This window comes from Bidens hawaiensis, unplaced genomic scaffold (assembly GCF_021521415.1).
Source record: "Bidens hawaiensis isolate Kalapana, Puna unplaced genomic scaffold, B.hawaiensis_p1.1 tig00021037_1, whole genome shotgun sequence".
Lineage (NCBI taxonomy): Eukaryota > Viridiplantae > Streptophyta > Magnoliopsida > Asterales > Asteraceae > Bidens > Bidens hawaiensis.
In genome coordinates, this window is record NW_027493255.1 from 135,314 (window position 1) to 154,577 (window position 19,264).

General features: G+C 34.6%; 1 protein-coding gene across 1 annotated transcript; it reads left to right on the forward strand.

Moving 5' to 3' along the window:
• The first annotated feature begins 3,771 nt into the window (after positions 1-3,771).
• On the forward strand, positions 3,772-9,445 carry LOC143562585 (bifunctional TH2 protein, mitochondrial-like). Its single transcript, XM_077050346.1, has 6 exons — positions 3,772-3,990; positions 4,069-4,177; positions 5,314-5,604; positions 6,633-7,059; positions 7,861-8,127; positions 8,977-9,445. The coding sequence occupies exons 1-6, from the start codon at positions 3,803-3,805 to the stop codon at positions 9,381-9,383; spliced, it is 1,689 nt and encodes a 562-aa protein (XP_076906461.1). The 5' UTR covers positions 3,772-3,802; the 3' UTR covers positions 9,384-9,445.
• The last annotated feature ends 9,819 nt before the right edge of the window (positions 9,446-19,264 follow it).

Sequence of the window (19,264 nt, forward strand, 5' to 3'; positions counted from 1 at the left end):
CCTCAAGTTCTCATGGATTTGTCTACAACAAAACCGATGCTCATCCCTAGGGAAAACACTCTCAACTGCTTGAATAATCCCTATAACAGTCAAATCAGCATTATTAGTGTACATGAGTTTGCCTATTATAAATATATGCTAAGTGTACATACCTTTTGTCGGTCACTTATGAAAGTGAAATTATCATCATGACGCAAGTCAAGATCATCTCCAAGGAGATTTAAGAACCATTTCCGTGAGTCTGTGCATTCGGATTCCACTATTGCAAAGGAAACATGATACAAGCAATTGTTACCATCCGTCCCAGAAGCAGTCAAAATCTGTCCGGGGTATTTCCCTTTCATAAAACAACCATCCAACCCAAAAAGTTCTCTACCAAGCAATTTAAATCCTATAACCAAAGCAGCATAAGACACATATATTCTTCTAAATTGCCTTGTTTTAAGGTTAGGGTTAGCACATGGTTCAAAATCTAATTTAATGGAACTACCTGGGTTTGCTTTAAGAAGCTCATCAATATAGGATCTGAGGTAGGTGTATTGTTTGGTGTTGTCACCATCCTTCCTTTGCTGAGCTATTGTCTTAGATCTTCGCATCTTGGATTCAGATAGTTGTATTTGATGCCTCTGCTGGAATTTGGCCTTCAATTCCTTGGCCGCTATGTTGGGGGTGGTTTGTAGCTCAACCTCAATCTCTTTGGCAATAGTAGACATTGTGTACAGACCAATTGATCTACTTCTGAGACACTCGTGTTTTTTGGAATGGCCTTCACACACCAATTATCCTCAACAGATTGTCTTGAGATGTGCATCGTCCAAGGGAAAGTGGGTTTCATATCCCTTTTTCTTACCTTCAACTTTTCCTGACTTGACACATTTGGCCCCTCACCAGCAACCAACTTCGGATTGGTCCCCCAAACAAATCACCCTAAACCTTAAAGGATCATTCTTCTTGATATACAAATCTCTTCTGGCATGAAGAGCATAACTCTTAATTATCTCATTCAATGTTTCCTTTGATAGTATTAACTGACCAACAAAAAATTGACACTCATCATCATTATTCCTTTCCTTCCCCTTGAACTTTCTTAGCATACTATTCAAGACACTCAAGCCCTCATCATCAGAGCTCTCATAGGTATCCATGCAAGGATTTAAACGATCATCATCACTAATATGATCACCTACTACCTCATCCACATCAAAATCTACAATAACTTTATAACCTCATGTCAACTTCTACATCCTCCAAGGGTGTTTGAAAGGCAGCCGTATACTCAGGATCACTTTCATCTGATCGATCACTATCATAACTGTCGTTATCTTCCTCTTCATCACTACCTACACCCTCACTAGAACTATTTTCACCACTCACTTCATGAACACTTTCAGCACTCACTTCATGGAAACTTTCACCACTCACTTCATGAACACTTTCAAAACCAGGTACAAATCCAGAATCATATACCACAATTTCAGTACCACTAGTCCTGCCCTGTTCTACAAAAATCTCAACAATGTGGCTACCTACACCATCACTACCTCTAACCATAGCACAAACATCTTGAAAATGATAATCTTCAATCAATGGCTTTAAACCCAAATCCAAACTGACACGCGGATGTTTGTAATGAAAACAACAAGCTGTACCACAACCATATTGTTACTTACAAACTATTCCAACCAACAAAATTTTACAATTTTCAGAAACTTGAACTTCATCGACGTAAGTTATCTTCCCCCCTTCGTATCTTCGCTGCCCCTCGGTAGCGAAATACCCTCCATGAAAAAGTTTTATGGTGAACGCATGTGAATAATTTTTACCTATAACAACTGTTCAGCCCGTTAACAACATACAAGAAAAAAACCAAAAAGTTTGTGCAAACAGTAAAACGTTACCATATAGGTCTTCCGGGTCACAATACTCACTGTCCAGCCTAATAGAATACGAGCTCGGCATTGCGATGTCTGAAGATGTGAAGTACGATCGGAAAAATTGGGGGGGGGGTTCGATGATGTAACGTTAGCCAAGAATTCAATTTTCTGATGAAAATTGCCCTAATTCGGGGGTTATAATGGATCAGGGGAGAAAAACGAGTGCAAAGACGAATTTACCCTTCACCATTAACAGTCAACGTCGGGTCAACTGACGACAGGAGTCAAAAAAACCCGCCGGAGAAACATAATGGCGCAACATTCGCAAGTTCTTTTTCAGTGGTTATTCCATCTCCCGACGATATAACCCAGGGAGGCGACTTGGAATTTTCTCATAAAATTTTAGTGAGCTAATAATAATAATAATAATAAAGAGAGAGAGACCAGAATATTGATATATTTATGCTTAATGGAAGAAGAATAAGTTTTTTTATGGGTTATGATTAATTATGCACATTCTATGCAAAGCTATGTCATAGCTATTGAAACGTCACAAAACAATATCAATTTCAAAATAAAGATTTAAATGATTTTCCTTTAAAAATAAATAGGTCAATAAGGGGAGAGGGGCGCCCTCATTACGCGGGTACGGTCTATAACAAACAAAGCATTTTTATAACATTCACGTAATTGTGCAATTAGACGATATCTTTTTAACTTTTTGAACTTTCACGTAATAAAATATGTCAGTGTAAGTGAAAATTACAAAGCTGCTAATTTTATACATCCTCAAATACATATATGACATATGCATAAGGTCATATGGTCATGTACTAGCACTACCTAGGCTGTGACCAATTACCAACTTATATAAATTCACATGAACATGCACAGTGCATTACATAGTCATGATTTATACCAAACATACAAATATGGAGCTTTTTAAGTCTTATAAATAACCCAAAGTATTTTCTCATAATTTTTCTTGTATTCTCCTATTAGAATAACTTAAAATATATATTTAAGTTTTCTTTCTAGGTCTTACAATTTGCACAACCCAAACTTTGCAGCTAATTTTTTGGTCTCTTTTTTACAAGTGTCGTAGATTAATTTCTATAAGTATTCAACTAATCAAACCATAACACACATGTCTTGGATTTATTCATGTGCACAACTGAGCATTGATCAAAAGATGAAACCAAAACTACATATATTCTAATTAATGTCCTGATTTTAACCCAATATCCAAAACTACTTGTCGCCCACTAGCAAATACCAAGTCCAAAATTTTCCAGATCACCCGTGTCTCAAAACACACTCAAAATTACCTCATTTACAAATCAAACCAGCTCAACTCAACTCAACTCGGATCATTATAAACCAAACCAAGCTCGATCCACTTCATTCACAAATCAATCTAAACCTGACCTAATCCTAGTTCGGCTCAACTCGATTCATGAAGAAAACCCTAAACTATATATCCATCCATTAGTCCATGTGAATGAAAGACCAACCCAAACCCTCAATTAAGTCAATATAGCCCAAGCCCAAAATCCAAAAATAGAAAGATGAGTTAACCATTATTTTCTTTGTTTCACCACCCAAACCCAAAGTAACAAAAGTATTTCATATCTTCCCTTTTGTCTAGTCAACTGCTACACACACACACACACACACACACACACTCTTCTTTCTGCTACATCTACATGTATAACACTATTATATATATGTATTCATTTGTTTGTACCTATACACCCCAGATTTGATTCTTCTCTCTTAAATTCCTCTTTTTAACTCTTTCTCTCTCTAATTCCCCCAATATTTATTTCTTGACGTGCCTTCTTTTATTCAACAAATTCACAACTCTTCCTCGATCTCAATTCCACACTCTCAATCTCAATTTCACTTTCAGGGTTAGGGTTCTATCAATGGCGGCAAAACCCAACAAAGAAGAAGAAGGCACTGCTAAGCGATTCTGGGATAACTTCAGTCAAGATTCGATTTTGACACTTTACACGCCCTTTATTGTTTCTTTGGCCTCTGGGAATCTTAAAGCTGACACCTTTGGACATTTTATTGCTCAAGATGTTCATTTTCTTAAGTCTTTTGCTCAAGCGTAAGTGGGTTTTTTCCTTCTTGGAGTTTTTTTTATTTTTTATTATTTTTTTTTTATTTTTTTTTTGGGGTGTTTTAGGTACGAGTTGGCAGAGGATTGTGCAGATGATGATGATGCGAAAGATTCTATTGTTGAGTTGAGAAAGAGGGTTCTTCAAGAGCTTAAAGTTTTTGATTCTTTTGCTCAAGTAAAAGGGTTTATTGTTGTGTTTGTTTATGTAATTATTATTTTGTTTCTTTGACTAGAATGCAAAAGGTTTTAGTATGGTTATTATGAACATTCCCTTTTAGTTGCTTATGTTTTCTTTTGGGCTTGGCTAAAGTTAAACAAACACCAATGACACACTATCCAAACACTCATGACATGTGTTTATATCACTAGGAATAGAATGCAAACATATTTGGGTGGTGTTGTATAAACACCACTCCCAAAAGTGTACATTAGTGTGCGGGCTGTATGATTGTGTCAGTGGTCACATCAGTCATTTTTTTGTGGGTCAAAACATTATGATTTGCTCAAACAGCCCATATGTCTATTCTTCGCCTGTCATACGACCTTGTGTGAACATTTTCTGTTGTCAACGGCCTGCATTGACCATACAGCTCGCATGACACGTTAGTGGTGTCTGGATAGTGTGAAAGTGGTGTTTGTATAGGCACAACCTAGATTTTTAATGTGGCCATCGTGAAATCATGAACATACATGTTTTATATGAAAAACCGTGTAGTTGCTTATATATTCTTTTATTTTTTCAATTCCCCAATTTATTTTGGTTCATGAGAAGAAGCTTTGTGACAGTAGAACAATATCATATGCCACACTTATTATATTTGATAAAACACGGGCTGGACTTTAGTTTTTGTAAGCCCCATGATTGTTATTGAATGAATGCATTAGGCATACGGGCCGTGTGATGTCAAATCAAGTCTACATGCCAAAGCCCTGTTACATCAAACGGGTCGTATGGTAGGGTGGAAAATGGGCTTACTGGCTGCTGTATGACTTGTTAGTGATCATATTAGTTATTTTTTAGACAATCAAAACATCTATGATTTGCCCCTCATACGACCCATATGTCCAATTTTTGTCATTCATACGGCCCATATGACATGTCATTGGTGTATGGATAGTGTGTCAGTGGCGTTTGTATAGATGCAGCCTAGATTTTATTCTGGCCATCATGAAATAATGGAAAAACAAGTTTTATATGAAAAACCCTTCTAGTTTTTTTTATATTTTCCCAATTCTTTTTTGTTTATGTGAACATAATACGATCAAGTTTTTTATAATAAAGAACTTATGTTGAAGCAACATGTGATTTAGGAATGGAATCTTGACTTGTCAAAAGAAACAACACCAAATCCTGCGACCTTAAAGTACACAAATTTCTTGTTAGCAACCGCCTCGGGGAAAGTTGAAGGAGTCAAAGGTCCCGGTGAACTTGCAACTCCTTTTGAAAAAACTAAGGTTGCAGCTTATACACTTGGTGCAATGGCTCCTTCTATGAGACTTTATGTTTATCTTGGTAATGAGCTTAAATCACTTGTGGAAGTTTATGGTGACAAACACCCGTACAAGAGATGGATCGACAAGTATTCCTCTGAAACTTATCAGGTTTGAAACTTACCTTTTTAGTTTGACTGTTTGGGTCCGATTGATAGCAAACACACTGTATTTTCTATATGTATAAACAACATGTCATGCAATTAAAGGTGACATGTGGGCGTTGTCTAATGAAAATTGGTAATTTTTTGTACATGTGAAACAGGCCAGGACGGGTTGATCAGATTCTGTTAGTCCAGGGTTTATTTTTTTATTTATAAATAGTTACTGTGTCGAGTATGTTTACAACAATTGTATGATTTAAATTGTAATATAGTTCTATTTAGTAAAATGCTTTAGGAGGTTTAGGCATTAAATATACACTTTGGGCAACTTTCTACTTGTTTGGCTTGTTATATTTAAAACTATTTAAAACATAGCCTGAATCGAATGATGCACTTGGTTTCAAAAAGCGAGCAACACACAAAAGTGACGGGTCTAAAACCGAAGCGCCGAAGCGCACAGCGCACCGATTTTCATACGCGAGGCTCATGATTTTAAATAATTTTATAATATATCTCATAGGCTTTTAGTATCCCTTACCCAACATTAGCTATAATTAAGCTTTACATAGGATTTAGTATATAAATAATCTACATGTACAACCTAAAAAGCATGTGATACAACATCCCAAAACATAAAAATGACCCGTGTCCAAAGGGCGTGCACCTCAGGGCGCTTTTTTGGCCTAAAAGTTATGCCTCATCTGCACTTTTTGGACTTTGGTTGCCTTGTGTAGGCAAGGCATCACCTTGTGTCGCTTCGTGCTTCGGTGCTATTGAAGCGCGTATCTTAATAATTAGTGTGTCGAGTATGATTACAACAATCATATTATTTCAATAATAATGGAATTTTGACTCGTTAATGGGTCAAAATTGGCATCACTAGTGGACGAAGTGGTAAGTTCATGGTAAGCTTTGGGGTAGCTATAGATTTTACTCAAGTAATTTTGAACCATTGACCTGTTTGACTCATTAGTAGGTGAAAATTGGCATCTTATGTATTTTTTTCACTTTTCATTTGTTTTATAAAAATTATAGGAGGCCATGCTCGAGATAGAAGACTTGCTTGACAAGTTAAGTGTTTCTTTAACCGGTGAAGAACTTGATACTATGCAAAAGCTGTATCATCAAGCGTTAAAACTTGAGATGGAATTCTTTTTAGCCCAGCCAGTTGACCAGTTGACTGTTCTTCCATTATTAAATTATCAAATTCCTGATGAACACAGTATTATGCTCTTTTCTGACTTTGACTTGACATGCACGGTGGTGGATTCCTCAGCCATTTTGGCTGAGATTGCAATACTTACTGCAACAAAGTCAGATCAAAGTCAACCTGAAACTCAAAATGTAAGTCAAATTGTTAGGATGACCTCAGCTGACTTGAGAAACACATGGGAGGTGCTCTCTCGAGAATACACAGAAGAGTATGAACAGTGCATGGAAAGTATGTTGACCAATGAGAAAGGTACAATTTTTAAGAAAAGAAAAAACTAAACTAAAATGGGTATCATCTCAAACAGGTCAGATGGGTCAAACAGGTTGAAAGTCTTCCAATATCTATTTTCTATGCGTACAACATTTTTATTCAAAGATTTAGATTATTGGGAGAATTTCATATAATCCCTATAAACTTACACATATATCATATATATCCTAACCGGATTTAAAATATCATATTATCATATATACCCTCTAGGAACTAACTAAAATATCATATTTACCCGTTTCATTATGAACAACCAAGAATTTTACTATTCTACTATTAATTTTTTCAATACTTTAAAGTTTCATATGCATTAAATTTTAACTTTTAAATTTCATATTTACTCATGAAAAATATTTTTCTCAAGGTATAAGATTTATTTCGCTAACCGTTTATTTTTCTTAGTGTACTCTAATTTTTTTGAATTTCTTTTAGAACATGCATTGTAACCAAACGAACACTTATAACAAACGGGTACGATATGTAAGCATTATCAATTCTGAAAGAATTTAAAGGAGCACAAAAAATGTTTTTGCAACAATAAGGGGATAATGATCATATTTATATACCCCCTTAATATTTAAGAAGCTTTTAGGGGTATATATGAAAGTCACCCTAGATTATTATTATTATTATTATTATTATTATTATCATTATTGTGATAACATTTTTTTGCAACTATAAGTAATACGATAAGCGTTTTCAAAGTTGTACAAAAATGTTGATCCGTTTTTTACCCAAACCTGTTTCAAAATCAAGTGTTTTGTATGATGGCTTTTGCAGCTGAGGACTTTGATTATTCGGGACTGAAGACAGCACTTCAACAACTATCGGGATTTGAGAAGAGGGCAAACATGAGAGTGATTGAATCAAATGTGCTCAAGGGTTTGAATCTTGAAGAGATTAAACGTGCTGGTGAACGTCTTATTCTTCATGACGGTTGCATGCATTTCTTTCGTACCATCACCAGCAACCAAAATTTAAAGGTGAATGTCCACGTGCTGTCCTATTGCTGGTGTGCTGATCTTATTAGGTCAACTTTTTCATCAGGTATCAGATTATCTTCATTGTCACTTCTAATTTATCTTAACGTTGGCGTTATTTCTCGTTATTTGATATTTAAATTGAGTTATTGACTTTTCAAACCATTATACACAACTTTATGGTTAAATATCCCAATATTTATTTTTTACTTTAAAAATTCGGTTGTTAACTATAGTCAAGGGTGTAAACGAGCAGAGCCTGGGCTCGGCTAGTTTAACTTACGAGAGCTTGAGCTTAAGCTCAACTCGTTTCGAGCTATATTTCTAGAGTTCATGCTCAGCTCAGGCTTGTTTATTATTTGTTAATTAAGGTATATACAATTTTAGTTAATTTTTGTATATATATATAATAAAAAAAGTTATATATAACATAGTATGTGTGTGTGTGTATATCAATATCATTTAGCTATTTTGTAAATAATATTTATATATGTATTGTTTAGTTATTTTGATTGTAATTTAATGATAATAATAGTTATGATGTACTAATAGACTAACGAGCTAGCTCGAGTTCAATAAGAGAAGCTTGGGTCGATCTCGTTTTTAAACAAGCTCATTTTTAGGCTTGACATCGTTTAAGCTTGACTCAGTTTGAGCTTTCAGCGAGCCGATGTCGAGTAGCTCACGAGCTGCCAGCCTCATCCTCACCTCTAACCATAGCCCAAAGGGATATGCTTAGCATTTCCTTATTTATTAAATTCAAATAAAAGTTGAAACCAAAAGTGAACGCTGGCCAACTCAAACTTATGTGGCCTGTTTTCCCTGTTACTCAACCCGACCGGCCCACTCAGATAATTTTTAGCATACTCAACAACCATTAATGACTCTTTTGTGGTTTGTTTTATAAAATAAACAGGGGGCATACCGACAATCCAGGTACATGCAAACGAGTTTGAATACGAGAACTCTCTTTCTACGGGTGAAATCATCAAAAAGGTCGAGTCTCCGATTGACAAGCTTCAAGCTTTTACCGACATTTTGAAAAACAGCGACAAAACCCATCTGACGATTTACATCGGGGACTCGGTTGGTGACTTGCTTTGCCTTCTTGAAGCTGATACAGGCATAGTTATCGGGTCAAGTTCAAGTCTTAAAAGAATCGCAACCCATTTTGGTGTCCAATTTGTTCCACTGTTTCCCGCTTTAGTCAAGAAACAAAAGGAACATGTTGAAGGAAGTGGTTTCAGTTGGAACGGGTTATCGGGTGTTTTATATACCGTTTCTAGCTGGGCTGAAGTACATTCTTTCATCATCGGTTCTTGAAATGAAACCGTGTTTGTTATGTGTAGTTATAATAGCATAGAACGAACGAAGGTACAACTTCTGATGGCTGATTTATTATGGGCCATTTTATTTCACGAATTTTGTGTTGAAGTTGACTCGGTGTGAGTTGGTTGTTGCAGGCAGACAGAGAGTTTGTGTTGTGGAGATGAGTAGTTTCATAAGGTGGGAGGATCTATTGTCATAATTCAGAGTTTGATAATATTCATATTCAGATTTTGATTCAAATTTTTGGCTGGTAAATATTATTATTATTATTATTATTATTATTATTATTATTATTATGAAACCTCTGGGAAACTTTTAGTTCCCACCAGATACTGTTTCTGTTTGTCTATTGATATGGTAATGCTGGAAAACTTCTCATTAACATCAATGTTTCTCTCATTGTATTATTTTAATATCTAGTTTCTTATGACAAATAAATTTGGATGTTTGGTCACCGTTCATGCAAATACTGGTTAACTGGTTATTACCAATAACCGGTCATAGTTAGCAACCGGTTTCTATGCTAGAAAATTATAACTGATTAGCTTATTAACCAACTGCTTAGAACAATCAGGATCTCAAAAAAAAACAGAAAATTAAATTAAAAACTAAAATATTAGGTAACTCAACAAATACTTTTCTTACTTTATTTTTGATATATTAAACTTAACAAAACATATTCTTCTTACAGTTATTTAACTAAACAATTAAAATATTAAGTAAATTCTCTCTATTGGTTTGAGCATTTGAGGTTTTGTTTGTCTTAAATTAGTGTGTTATTGGGTAGCGCGTGTTCCTTGATCTTAAACTAGTTTTTCATCGATAATGGGGACCTTCTTCAATTTCCACTTGTATCGTTAGGGATTTCACCTTCGAGACTTTTGTACATGTTCCATCGTGTCCGACCAGGCTTTTAAGTAAATGCACATTTCCATTGACGTTGGAGTGAGCCTCGTTCTCCAGGTTGATGAAGTCCTTCCCCTAAAAGAAAATGTGGGTTTCGAAACTATCGTGGAAACTTGGACGCTTAAATCACGGGCCATAGCAGCCAAAATGGATAAAGTGTTCCTTTTATTAGGGTCATGCTGGGACACCCCAGGCAACCCTTATTATGCGGCGCATAGTGCTATATGTCGCGTATTAAGGAGTGTTTGTCTTATATGGTGTACCCGATAGGCTGCGTATGGTGTACCCGATAGGTTGTCAGTCGTACCCTATAGGCCGCGTATAACTCTATACACGACCTATTGGTCCATTTTGAATAATTGAGCTCACCGGCTCCCCCTTTCTTCTCTTTATTATATATATATGTATATATGTTACATATATTATTAACATACACAAATGCATGCACACACCAATTCACCCGAGAATCAAAAGCAAAAAAATAAAATGTGGTGGTTTAGTTTCCTGGCAATGAGGAGCCGGGATACGCGCCTAACGATCAGCCTAGCACGTTGAGATTACCGGATTTGAACCATGTTTCGTTGTATATTGATATAATATAAAGTTGTTAGCTTGTTTATAACCAATATATGTTACCATTACGTTTGTCAGAAGTATCACCATTACGATAGTCGGGCTGAACAGTCTTATGATCAGCCTAGCACGTCTGGGTTACGGAGGCCAGTCGTCTTCTTCGTACCACATACCAGCAGAAGTTTCACTGTATAACAAGGGAAACGAACACGAGGGAGATAATTATGATGATGGGGAACCCAGATGATGAAGATAATTATGATGATGATTATATACGCGAGTCGACGGTTTCGTACAAAACAAATATTGTAAGACACCGTATGTTTTGTTTTATTAATATTATTATTATTATATTTATTATTATCATTATTTAAATATTATATTTATTATTATTATTATATTTATTATTAAATTATAATTTATTATTTAATTATTATATTTATTATATTTATTATATTTTAATTATTACATTCCAGTCTCATTCACGCTTTAAAATTCCGAGCATGCGTCCTAAGACATTGAAACGTTCTTCTATTGAGAAACTGTCGGGACGTCACCTCTTCACAGGTGCCCACCTCGGGTTTCCTTTAATGGATTCTCCCGGCCAAGTACCGTTGATAGAAAGGTTTAAGAGCGTTATTCCCTTTTGGGCGCACTCGTTTGTCTCAGACATCAAAGACGCCCATACGGTAATTGCGGATTTCAAGCAGTCTTGAGGGTTTGGGGCTAGCTTAGAAACATTGGCCCGATGTTCGGCAAACATTGATAATCGAGATGGACACGAACAAAGCGTTCTGGAGGTTACATTTCAACAGAGAGAATGACGACCGTTATGATACTGGACGACGAGTTGCGGGTCTGGTGGAGGACGATTAGCGATGAGTCTTTTGGGGTTGGGCCTAGGGCTACGAAAACCAAGGTCTCCGCTATCAGGGACCTGTTGCACAGGAACGTAAAATATCGCATCATTTATATCACGTCACGTCACGTCACGTTATATTATAGTTATACAGGTATCTTCATCACCTTATTGACACGTCTGTCACGGGTCGTATTCAGGGCGAGGAGCACACAACACTGCAGTCTCCATGATCTGTTTTTTGTGCGGTGTTGCTTTGAGGATCATTCCCATGTGTGTTTACCTTTGTAATTGTTGTGTTTCATTATTTTAAGGTTTGTGTTTGTGTGTTTATTCTCGTCGGATTTGCCTAATTTTATTGTAGTCGGAAAACCCGAATTGTGTAATTTGGTGGGTGGTGTTCACTGGTTAGAATTGTGTATAAGTGTCCATTTATACTAATTTAGACGCTAAGTTAGAAAAAAAGCACTTAATTTTAATTCTGTCTTATACCATTCAATTTCGATGATTAAAAATTAGACGTAGAAAGTGTATTGTTAGTAGGACGAGTGAAACTAAAATCCACTTCTTGTCGTTAATTGTACGCTTTTCCTTTTCTAGTTTTTTTTCCAGTTATACCTAAACATCAATTTTAATATTCTGGAGGCTGGAGAATAAATTGTTAACCAGTTGTATTTTGGGTTTTAGTATAGTTTTTTTTGGTTTTTGTTAAATTTAGTTAATTAACAAAATTAATATTAGGCTAAAATTTGTTATTATTTGAAATGTATTATGAAATAAATGTATAAATATTTCAATTGTGATATAAAAACATGAAATGGTGGTGGAAATCCATCATTAGGAAGTTCTAAAAGTCCAAATGCTTTAAAATGGTCTTTATGATCTACCTCAAATGACTAATAAAAGTTAAATGAGAACTCTTTTTCAGAAGATAAATTCAGGAATTAGAATGAATTATTTGAACCTTCAAAATATCATTCAAAAAATAAATGTGCTTCAAAGTAACTGGAGTATCGATCCATATGTTAAGTTAAGAAAACTAGCTCTTTTAGTACAACAAAAACAAATTTTTGAAAAAGAAATACAAGATCTTCAAAACAAGATAATTATTTTGTCTTGTGGATAAATGAGTTCTATCACACAAAAACTAGAACAGATTTTTGACGAACAGCTGGAAAACTATTCAGCCGAACAAATACATGAACTCGTTCAACTCATGACCTTAAGCGATCAAGAGTGTGAACAGAAATTTTCAAGAAAATAAAAATTTAAAAGAAAAATATTTTCCAAAAAATAAAGAAAAAGTTTTTGCTATAAAAAACCCAAAACTGTAGAAGAGGACTCTTCAGAAGAAGAAATTCCAAAACATATGATGAATCAATCTAGCACTAGTAGTAGTAACCACAAGTCATCCTACAGGAAAAGGAACACGAAATCTGAATTCTCTATGCCCTATCATAAGGGGATACCTAATTCTGATAAAAATAATGGTAGTTCAACAGAAATAGATACCATAAAAATTGATTGTATCTTTTACTTTAATCAAAGAAAAGAAACAATCGACAAATGGAATACCGAAATTAGTTTAATCATCCAGTCTAATCCAGAGAAATTTTCCAATGCTAAGGCCTTATTTTTGTTAATAGAACACAAGTCTGCAGGAATAGTCCAAGATTTCATTAAAGGAACAACTTTGAATGAAGATTTACATGGTGAAGATCTCTTTGATCAAATTATTAATGCCATGTATATGATGTTCTTAGTTCTTCATTTTCATACAAATAAAGATCATGAGAACCAAAAATTGCTTGAAAAAGCAAGACAAACATTAACCCAATCACAACTATGTGATATATGTCTTTTAGATGATTTTACTTTTCTTTTTGAGCAAAACTTATATAAACTAAGTACAGGTGAATATCATTCTTGGATAGAAGTTTACCTAATGAAACTTCCTATTGTTGGTGAAAAAGCCAAAGAACGATGGAACAAGGAAAAGAACAACTTAACAATGCACTCACTAGGATTTGCTACAAGAATTGTTAAGGAAGAAATTTTTGTTTACTGCGACTTTTCAAACAAGCAAAAACAGTTAAAGAAATTTAACAAAAGCTGTTGCAATAAACTCACTGAAACACCTCAATTATATTTTGGTTGTGATCAGGAGAAAAAAAAATATTTTAAAAAGAAATATAAAAGAAAATACAGAACCAAAAGAAGGTTTTGGAAACCTAAGAAAAGAAAATTTATCCCTGGAAAATACTTTTCAAAAGAAAAACCTAAGGTTTGTCCTCAAGGAAAGAAGACATGTCGTTGTTGGATATGCTCTGAAGAGGGACATTATGCCAACGAATGTCCTGATAGACAGAAGTTCCCAGAAAAGGTAAAACTCAATTCTGAAGCTGAAATAGAAGGATATTATCCTTCAGAAGATATTTTCGCTGACTATATGCAGGTATTTTCAATTGTAATAAAGTACGACTCATCTTCAGATAGGAGCATTAGCTCTAATAGTCCGAGATGAATAAAGCTGAAACTTCTAAATGGAGGGATGAAGACCCAGACAATATACGTTTTTGTAAAAATCTTCAAAAGAAAATTGAATTAATTAATTTATTTAAATATAACTAATCCGAATTCCATTTATATCAAAGGAAAGATTTTCCTAAAAGGATATAAGGTAATAAATCTACATTGTTATGTAGATACAGGGGCAAGTCTCTGCTTAGCAAGCAAACATGTTACACCTGAAAATCTATATGAAAATACTCTCAAAGACATCAAAGTGACAATTGCAAATCAAGATACAATTAAATTAAATAAGGTTTGTAGAAACCTTATAGTGTATTTCTCAAGAGAACCATTCCCCATTCCTACAATTTATCAACAGGATACAGGAATAGATATACTCCTTGGAAATAATTTATGTCAGCTATATGGGCCTTTCACCCAACGGTTAGATATAATATCTTTTCACCTTAATCAAGAAATGATTTTGATAAAAAAGATAACAAAAACTTTTCAAGTTGGAAAGTCAGGTTTTCTAGAATCAATGAAAAAAGATTCAAAAACAAAACAAATCCCATGTACTAATATAACTCAAGAGGTTATAAAACCAGATGAAATATATTTTCTTGAAATACAAAAATACCAAAAAATAGAAGAACTACTTGAAAGAGTATTGTGACACTCGTCAATTTCAGGTTAACTCCGTTAATCCGAACTCCGTTAATTCAAACGCAAGATCACACGAACTATGTCATTCTAGTTAACGCATATCTCATTACATTTAATTAGAGTTAAATGACACATGACAATCATTACATAAGTAGTCTTTCGGAGTTTCACCGAAACACACACGAGTCGACTCAAACCGTTGGTGAACAAACAATAAATATTATAAACAAGTACTTAATATAATTACGTGTTATGTTCATATGTGACTTCATGTTTGCATGTATAACAATTATATTATGGATGAAAAAGAATAGTTGTGCTAGAACTAAGTAAACTAGAAGGTTAAGGGGTAAAGTGTAACTAGGATAATTATTTAAACAACTTAATTACCTAAACCCTAATTCCCTTTTCTCTCCCTCTCCCTCTTGCGATGGCAGCCCTCTCCCCCCTCTCTTTGATCAATCGAACACACACACACATGCATACAAGATTAATTACAAGTTGTTTGAAGATCCAATGTTGCTAACTAGGTAAATTAAATACCCTATCTAATTTATTTTATCAATTATTTGCATCATTAAACATGATAATCATAAACCCTAAATGTTAAATGTATTGATTATTGATAAGTTAGGGTTGTATGCATGATTTTTGGTTCATAGATTAGTAGTTTGTTGAGTTTTTGGTGAAAATTGATGCTGGGCAGAATCATAATTGCATGTCAAAACGACTGTAACTTGATGTTAATGTGTTTCGAAGTGATTATTGATTCTATGATGTAGTAGGTCGAGTCTAGTTTCTAAAGAGTCTGAGTTTGTAATTTTTGGACGTGTAAAAGTTAGTTTTTAATAATTTACAAATCTGTTGTACGAGTCTGTTTCGGGAAGCCTGCTTGTAGGCTGTTTTGTAATTAGTATATCTCACAAACGACAAGACCAATTGAGTTGATTCCACTTTTGGAGGTTAATAATTTTAGTGAGGAATTTGATCCAATTGGCCTTGCATTAATTTGATTAACCATGTAACGGAAATAATAAATAACGTTTTGTTGCGCATGATAATGACTGTTGTGTGCTTACTGTGTTGTTTTGACTCTTGTGAGAAAACAGTACGTAATAAAATTATAATAAAAATATTTTTAGAAACCTAACTCATGTTTGCTTCTGTGATGATTTTTGATAATTTTATTTACATGTATGGTTAGTGAAATAGAGAAATCTTGACGTGTTAAAATATGTCTCGGTAACTTAGCTGTTGTATTTCTTGAGTTAACATGAAAAGTGATTAATTGATCGATGTTTGCTATGTGTTTGACATATTTGCCCTTGTGGGAGATAATTTATTGGTAATGTACCATGGTAACACTTAATACTATACTTGTTCACACATGTAACTTATCACCAACGTGTTTTTCGAGTCGCACTTGTTTCACAAACGAACACATCTCATGCATAACTTTTATGTGTCGAGTCTAGAGACTCACTCGTAGTTTAAACACTTAAAAATATCATTCTTGTTTTTAGAGCACTAGTGAGGATTTATGTGACACACGCTTTTCTTGGATCTTTTTGTTAACTTCGCAAACAGTGAGTTTCACAACCCCTTTTACTCTTTTAACGCTTTTATTAGGGGGAGATAACATACTCCAACGATTTAGATTTTGTTACTCATTGTATATCACTTGTAAGGCTAAGTGGCAACAAACCAACTAAGTCCTTCTAAACATCTAACCGGTTAATATTTGGATAATAGCGAGTCACATTTGAGTAGTACTACTGGGTTTGACGAACCCCACCCAACTCTAAACTCGACTGTAGGTCGAGTGGGTGTAATTTTGGCTAATACATTTACCATGGTCGTGGTTGACATGGTGGCAAGGCAATCGTATAAACAGTCAGCTTCGGTGTCGAACACTTAGTAATACATGCTTAATAGGTTAGCTACCTATTGATATATAATTGACTTAACACTAACTGGTAACGCTAAAACGCAACGCTTAATTTATGTAAACCTGTGAACTCACCAACCCTGTGTTGACACTTTTAGTATGTTTATCTCAGGTAGCCGAGGCGGGCGATCAATATAGGACATGCATTCACTGAACTCTTATGCTTTAAACTTCTTTTTATTTTTTATCATGATAACTGTGTTTTAAGTCGTCATGTGTGGCACAACTATTTGCTTTACAGTTTACGCTTCCGCATTTTTACTTAAGACTTGATGTCTTGGTTGTTTGTTTGAAAACTTTATTTTTGGTGTTTGATATAACTAATGATTCCGATCCTGTTAGTTCACACTATCTGACGGTAAAACTCCGTTAGTGGATTTTGAGGGTGTGACAAGTATGCTCAGAAAATCCTATTGATCCTGAAAAATCCTAGAAATGGATAAAAGCATCAATAGAACTTATTGATTCAAAAACTGTAATCAGGGTAAAACCTATGAAGTACAGTCCACATGACAGAGAAGAATTTAACAGACAGATCAGGGAATTACTTGACTTAAAACTTATTACCCCAAGTAAATCACCTCACATGTCTCCAGCATTCTTAGTGGAAAATGAAGCCGAAAAAAGAAGAGGAAAAAAGAGAGTGGTAGTTAACTGTAAAGAAATTAATGCAGCTACCTAAGGCGATAGTCATAATCTGCCTTGCATGCAGGAATTAATAACACTTAAGGGGAAAAACTTATTTTTCTACTTTTGATTGCAAAAGTGGTTTCTGGCAGGTACTGTTAGATGAAGAGTCTCAGTTGCTAACAGCATTTACATGTCCTGATGGTCATTACCAATGGAAGGTAGTTCCTTTTGGGTTAAACAAGCACCTAGCATATTCCAAATACATATGCAAAATGCTTTAAGAGGTTTAGAAAATTATTGTACCGTCTATGTTGACGATATTATAGTTTTCTCAAACTCCGAAGATAACCACTATTTTCATGTTTTATCAGTCTTAAAGACAATAGAAAAATATGGAATTATCTTGTCAAAAAAGAAAGCTAATCTTTTCAAAACAAAGATAAATTTTTTAGGTCTTGAAATAGACCAAGGGACTCATTGTCCACAAAAACATATCTTGGAAAATTTACATAAGTTTCTAGATGTTTTAGAAGACAAAAAACATCTTCAACGGTTTTTAGGTATTTTAACTTATGTAGAAAGTTATATTTTCCTAAACTTGCAGAGCTTAGAAAACCACTGCAAGTAAAATTAAAAAAATATTATGTATGGGAATGGAAACAATCCGATACAAATTATATTAAAAAAATAAAGAAAAAATTAACCTGTTTTTCAAAACTTTATCTACCAAAAGAAATAATTTTTTAATCATTGAAACAGAAGTTTCTCAAGATTATTGGGGAGGGGTTTTGAAGGCTAAAACAGCCGAACGAGAAGAAATCTGTAAATACACTTCGGGAAGCTTTAAACAAGCAAAAATTCTTCTTATAGAAATAAAATCCATTCGGGAAAAAATAGCACTCTATGACGAAAGTCTAGAAACAACTGCCAATTCAGAGCAGGAATCCGAAAGGAGACAATCTGAATCTATTCCCTTTCAAACGGCAAAGGGTAAAGAAAAACAAGTCCATTTATACCTGTTGCTTTGGAAAATAGATAAAGAAAAGTAAATGAAGAACTAAAATCTTCATATAGTCCATAAGCAAACGGCTCTGGTAAAGACAAATAAATCCGTTGATGGCTAACAGTTTGCCAAAAACTGAAGAGGTCTCACTAAGACCAAGCTACTCTCAAATTACCCAGAGACTAGAAAAGACAATTAAACTTTTAGTAGCCTTATATTCTATGTAAATGTGCTCGGATTTGAAGTCATTTTGACTTAAAGACCGCGCTTTAGACCATAATGATCTAAATTCATCAATAGATACAATATCTTGGGATTCTTCTTCTTCTTTCTATTCAGAAATTTTTAATTCTAAGAGAAATGGGGAAGCTTTTCTGAACTCAACGGTTCTTTCTTGTTTTTCTGGTTTTAAAGGTTCAGGAAAGATTGTTACCTTTAAAGGTATTTCTCTTTTTCCAAGATTTGTTGAATAGCGAGTGGCTTCTTGTTGGGCTTGTGCTAGCGTCCCGAACTTTTTGAATGGATAGTTACTTCCATCCACGTGGCTTTTGACTATTGACCAGTCTTCGTATATCCCCCTATGCTCACCGTCAACGATAATATAGAACCTTGTTTTGGGATTTTCTAGTCTCTGGGTAATTTGAGAGTAGCTTGGTCTTAGTGAGACCTCTTCAGTTTTTGGCAAACTGTTAGCCATCAACGGATTTATTTGTCTTTACCAGAGCCGTTTGCTTATGGACTATATGAAGATTTTAGTTCTTCATTTACTTTTCTTTTTC

What these genes read in the sequence shown, in the direction of transcription:
- LOC143562585 (XM_077050346.1), top strand. Translation starts at nt 3,803, where the DNA reads ATGGCGGCAAAACCCAACAAAGAAGAAGAAGGCACTGCTAAGCGATTC. An exon ending in TTTTTGATTCTTTTGCTCAA is followed by an intron (nt 4,178 to 5,313) that starts GTAAAAGGGTTT and finishes CATGTGATTTAG; the next exon opens with GAATGGAATCTTGACTTGTC. An exon ending in TATGTTGACCAATGAGAAAG is followed by an intron (nt 7,060 to 7,860) that starts GTACAATTTTTA and finishes TGGCTTTTGCAG; the next exon opens with CTGAGGACTTTGATTATTCG.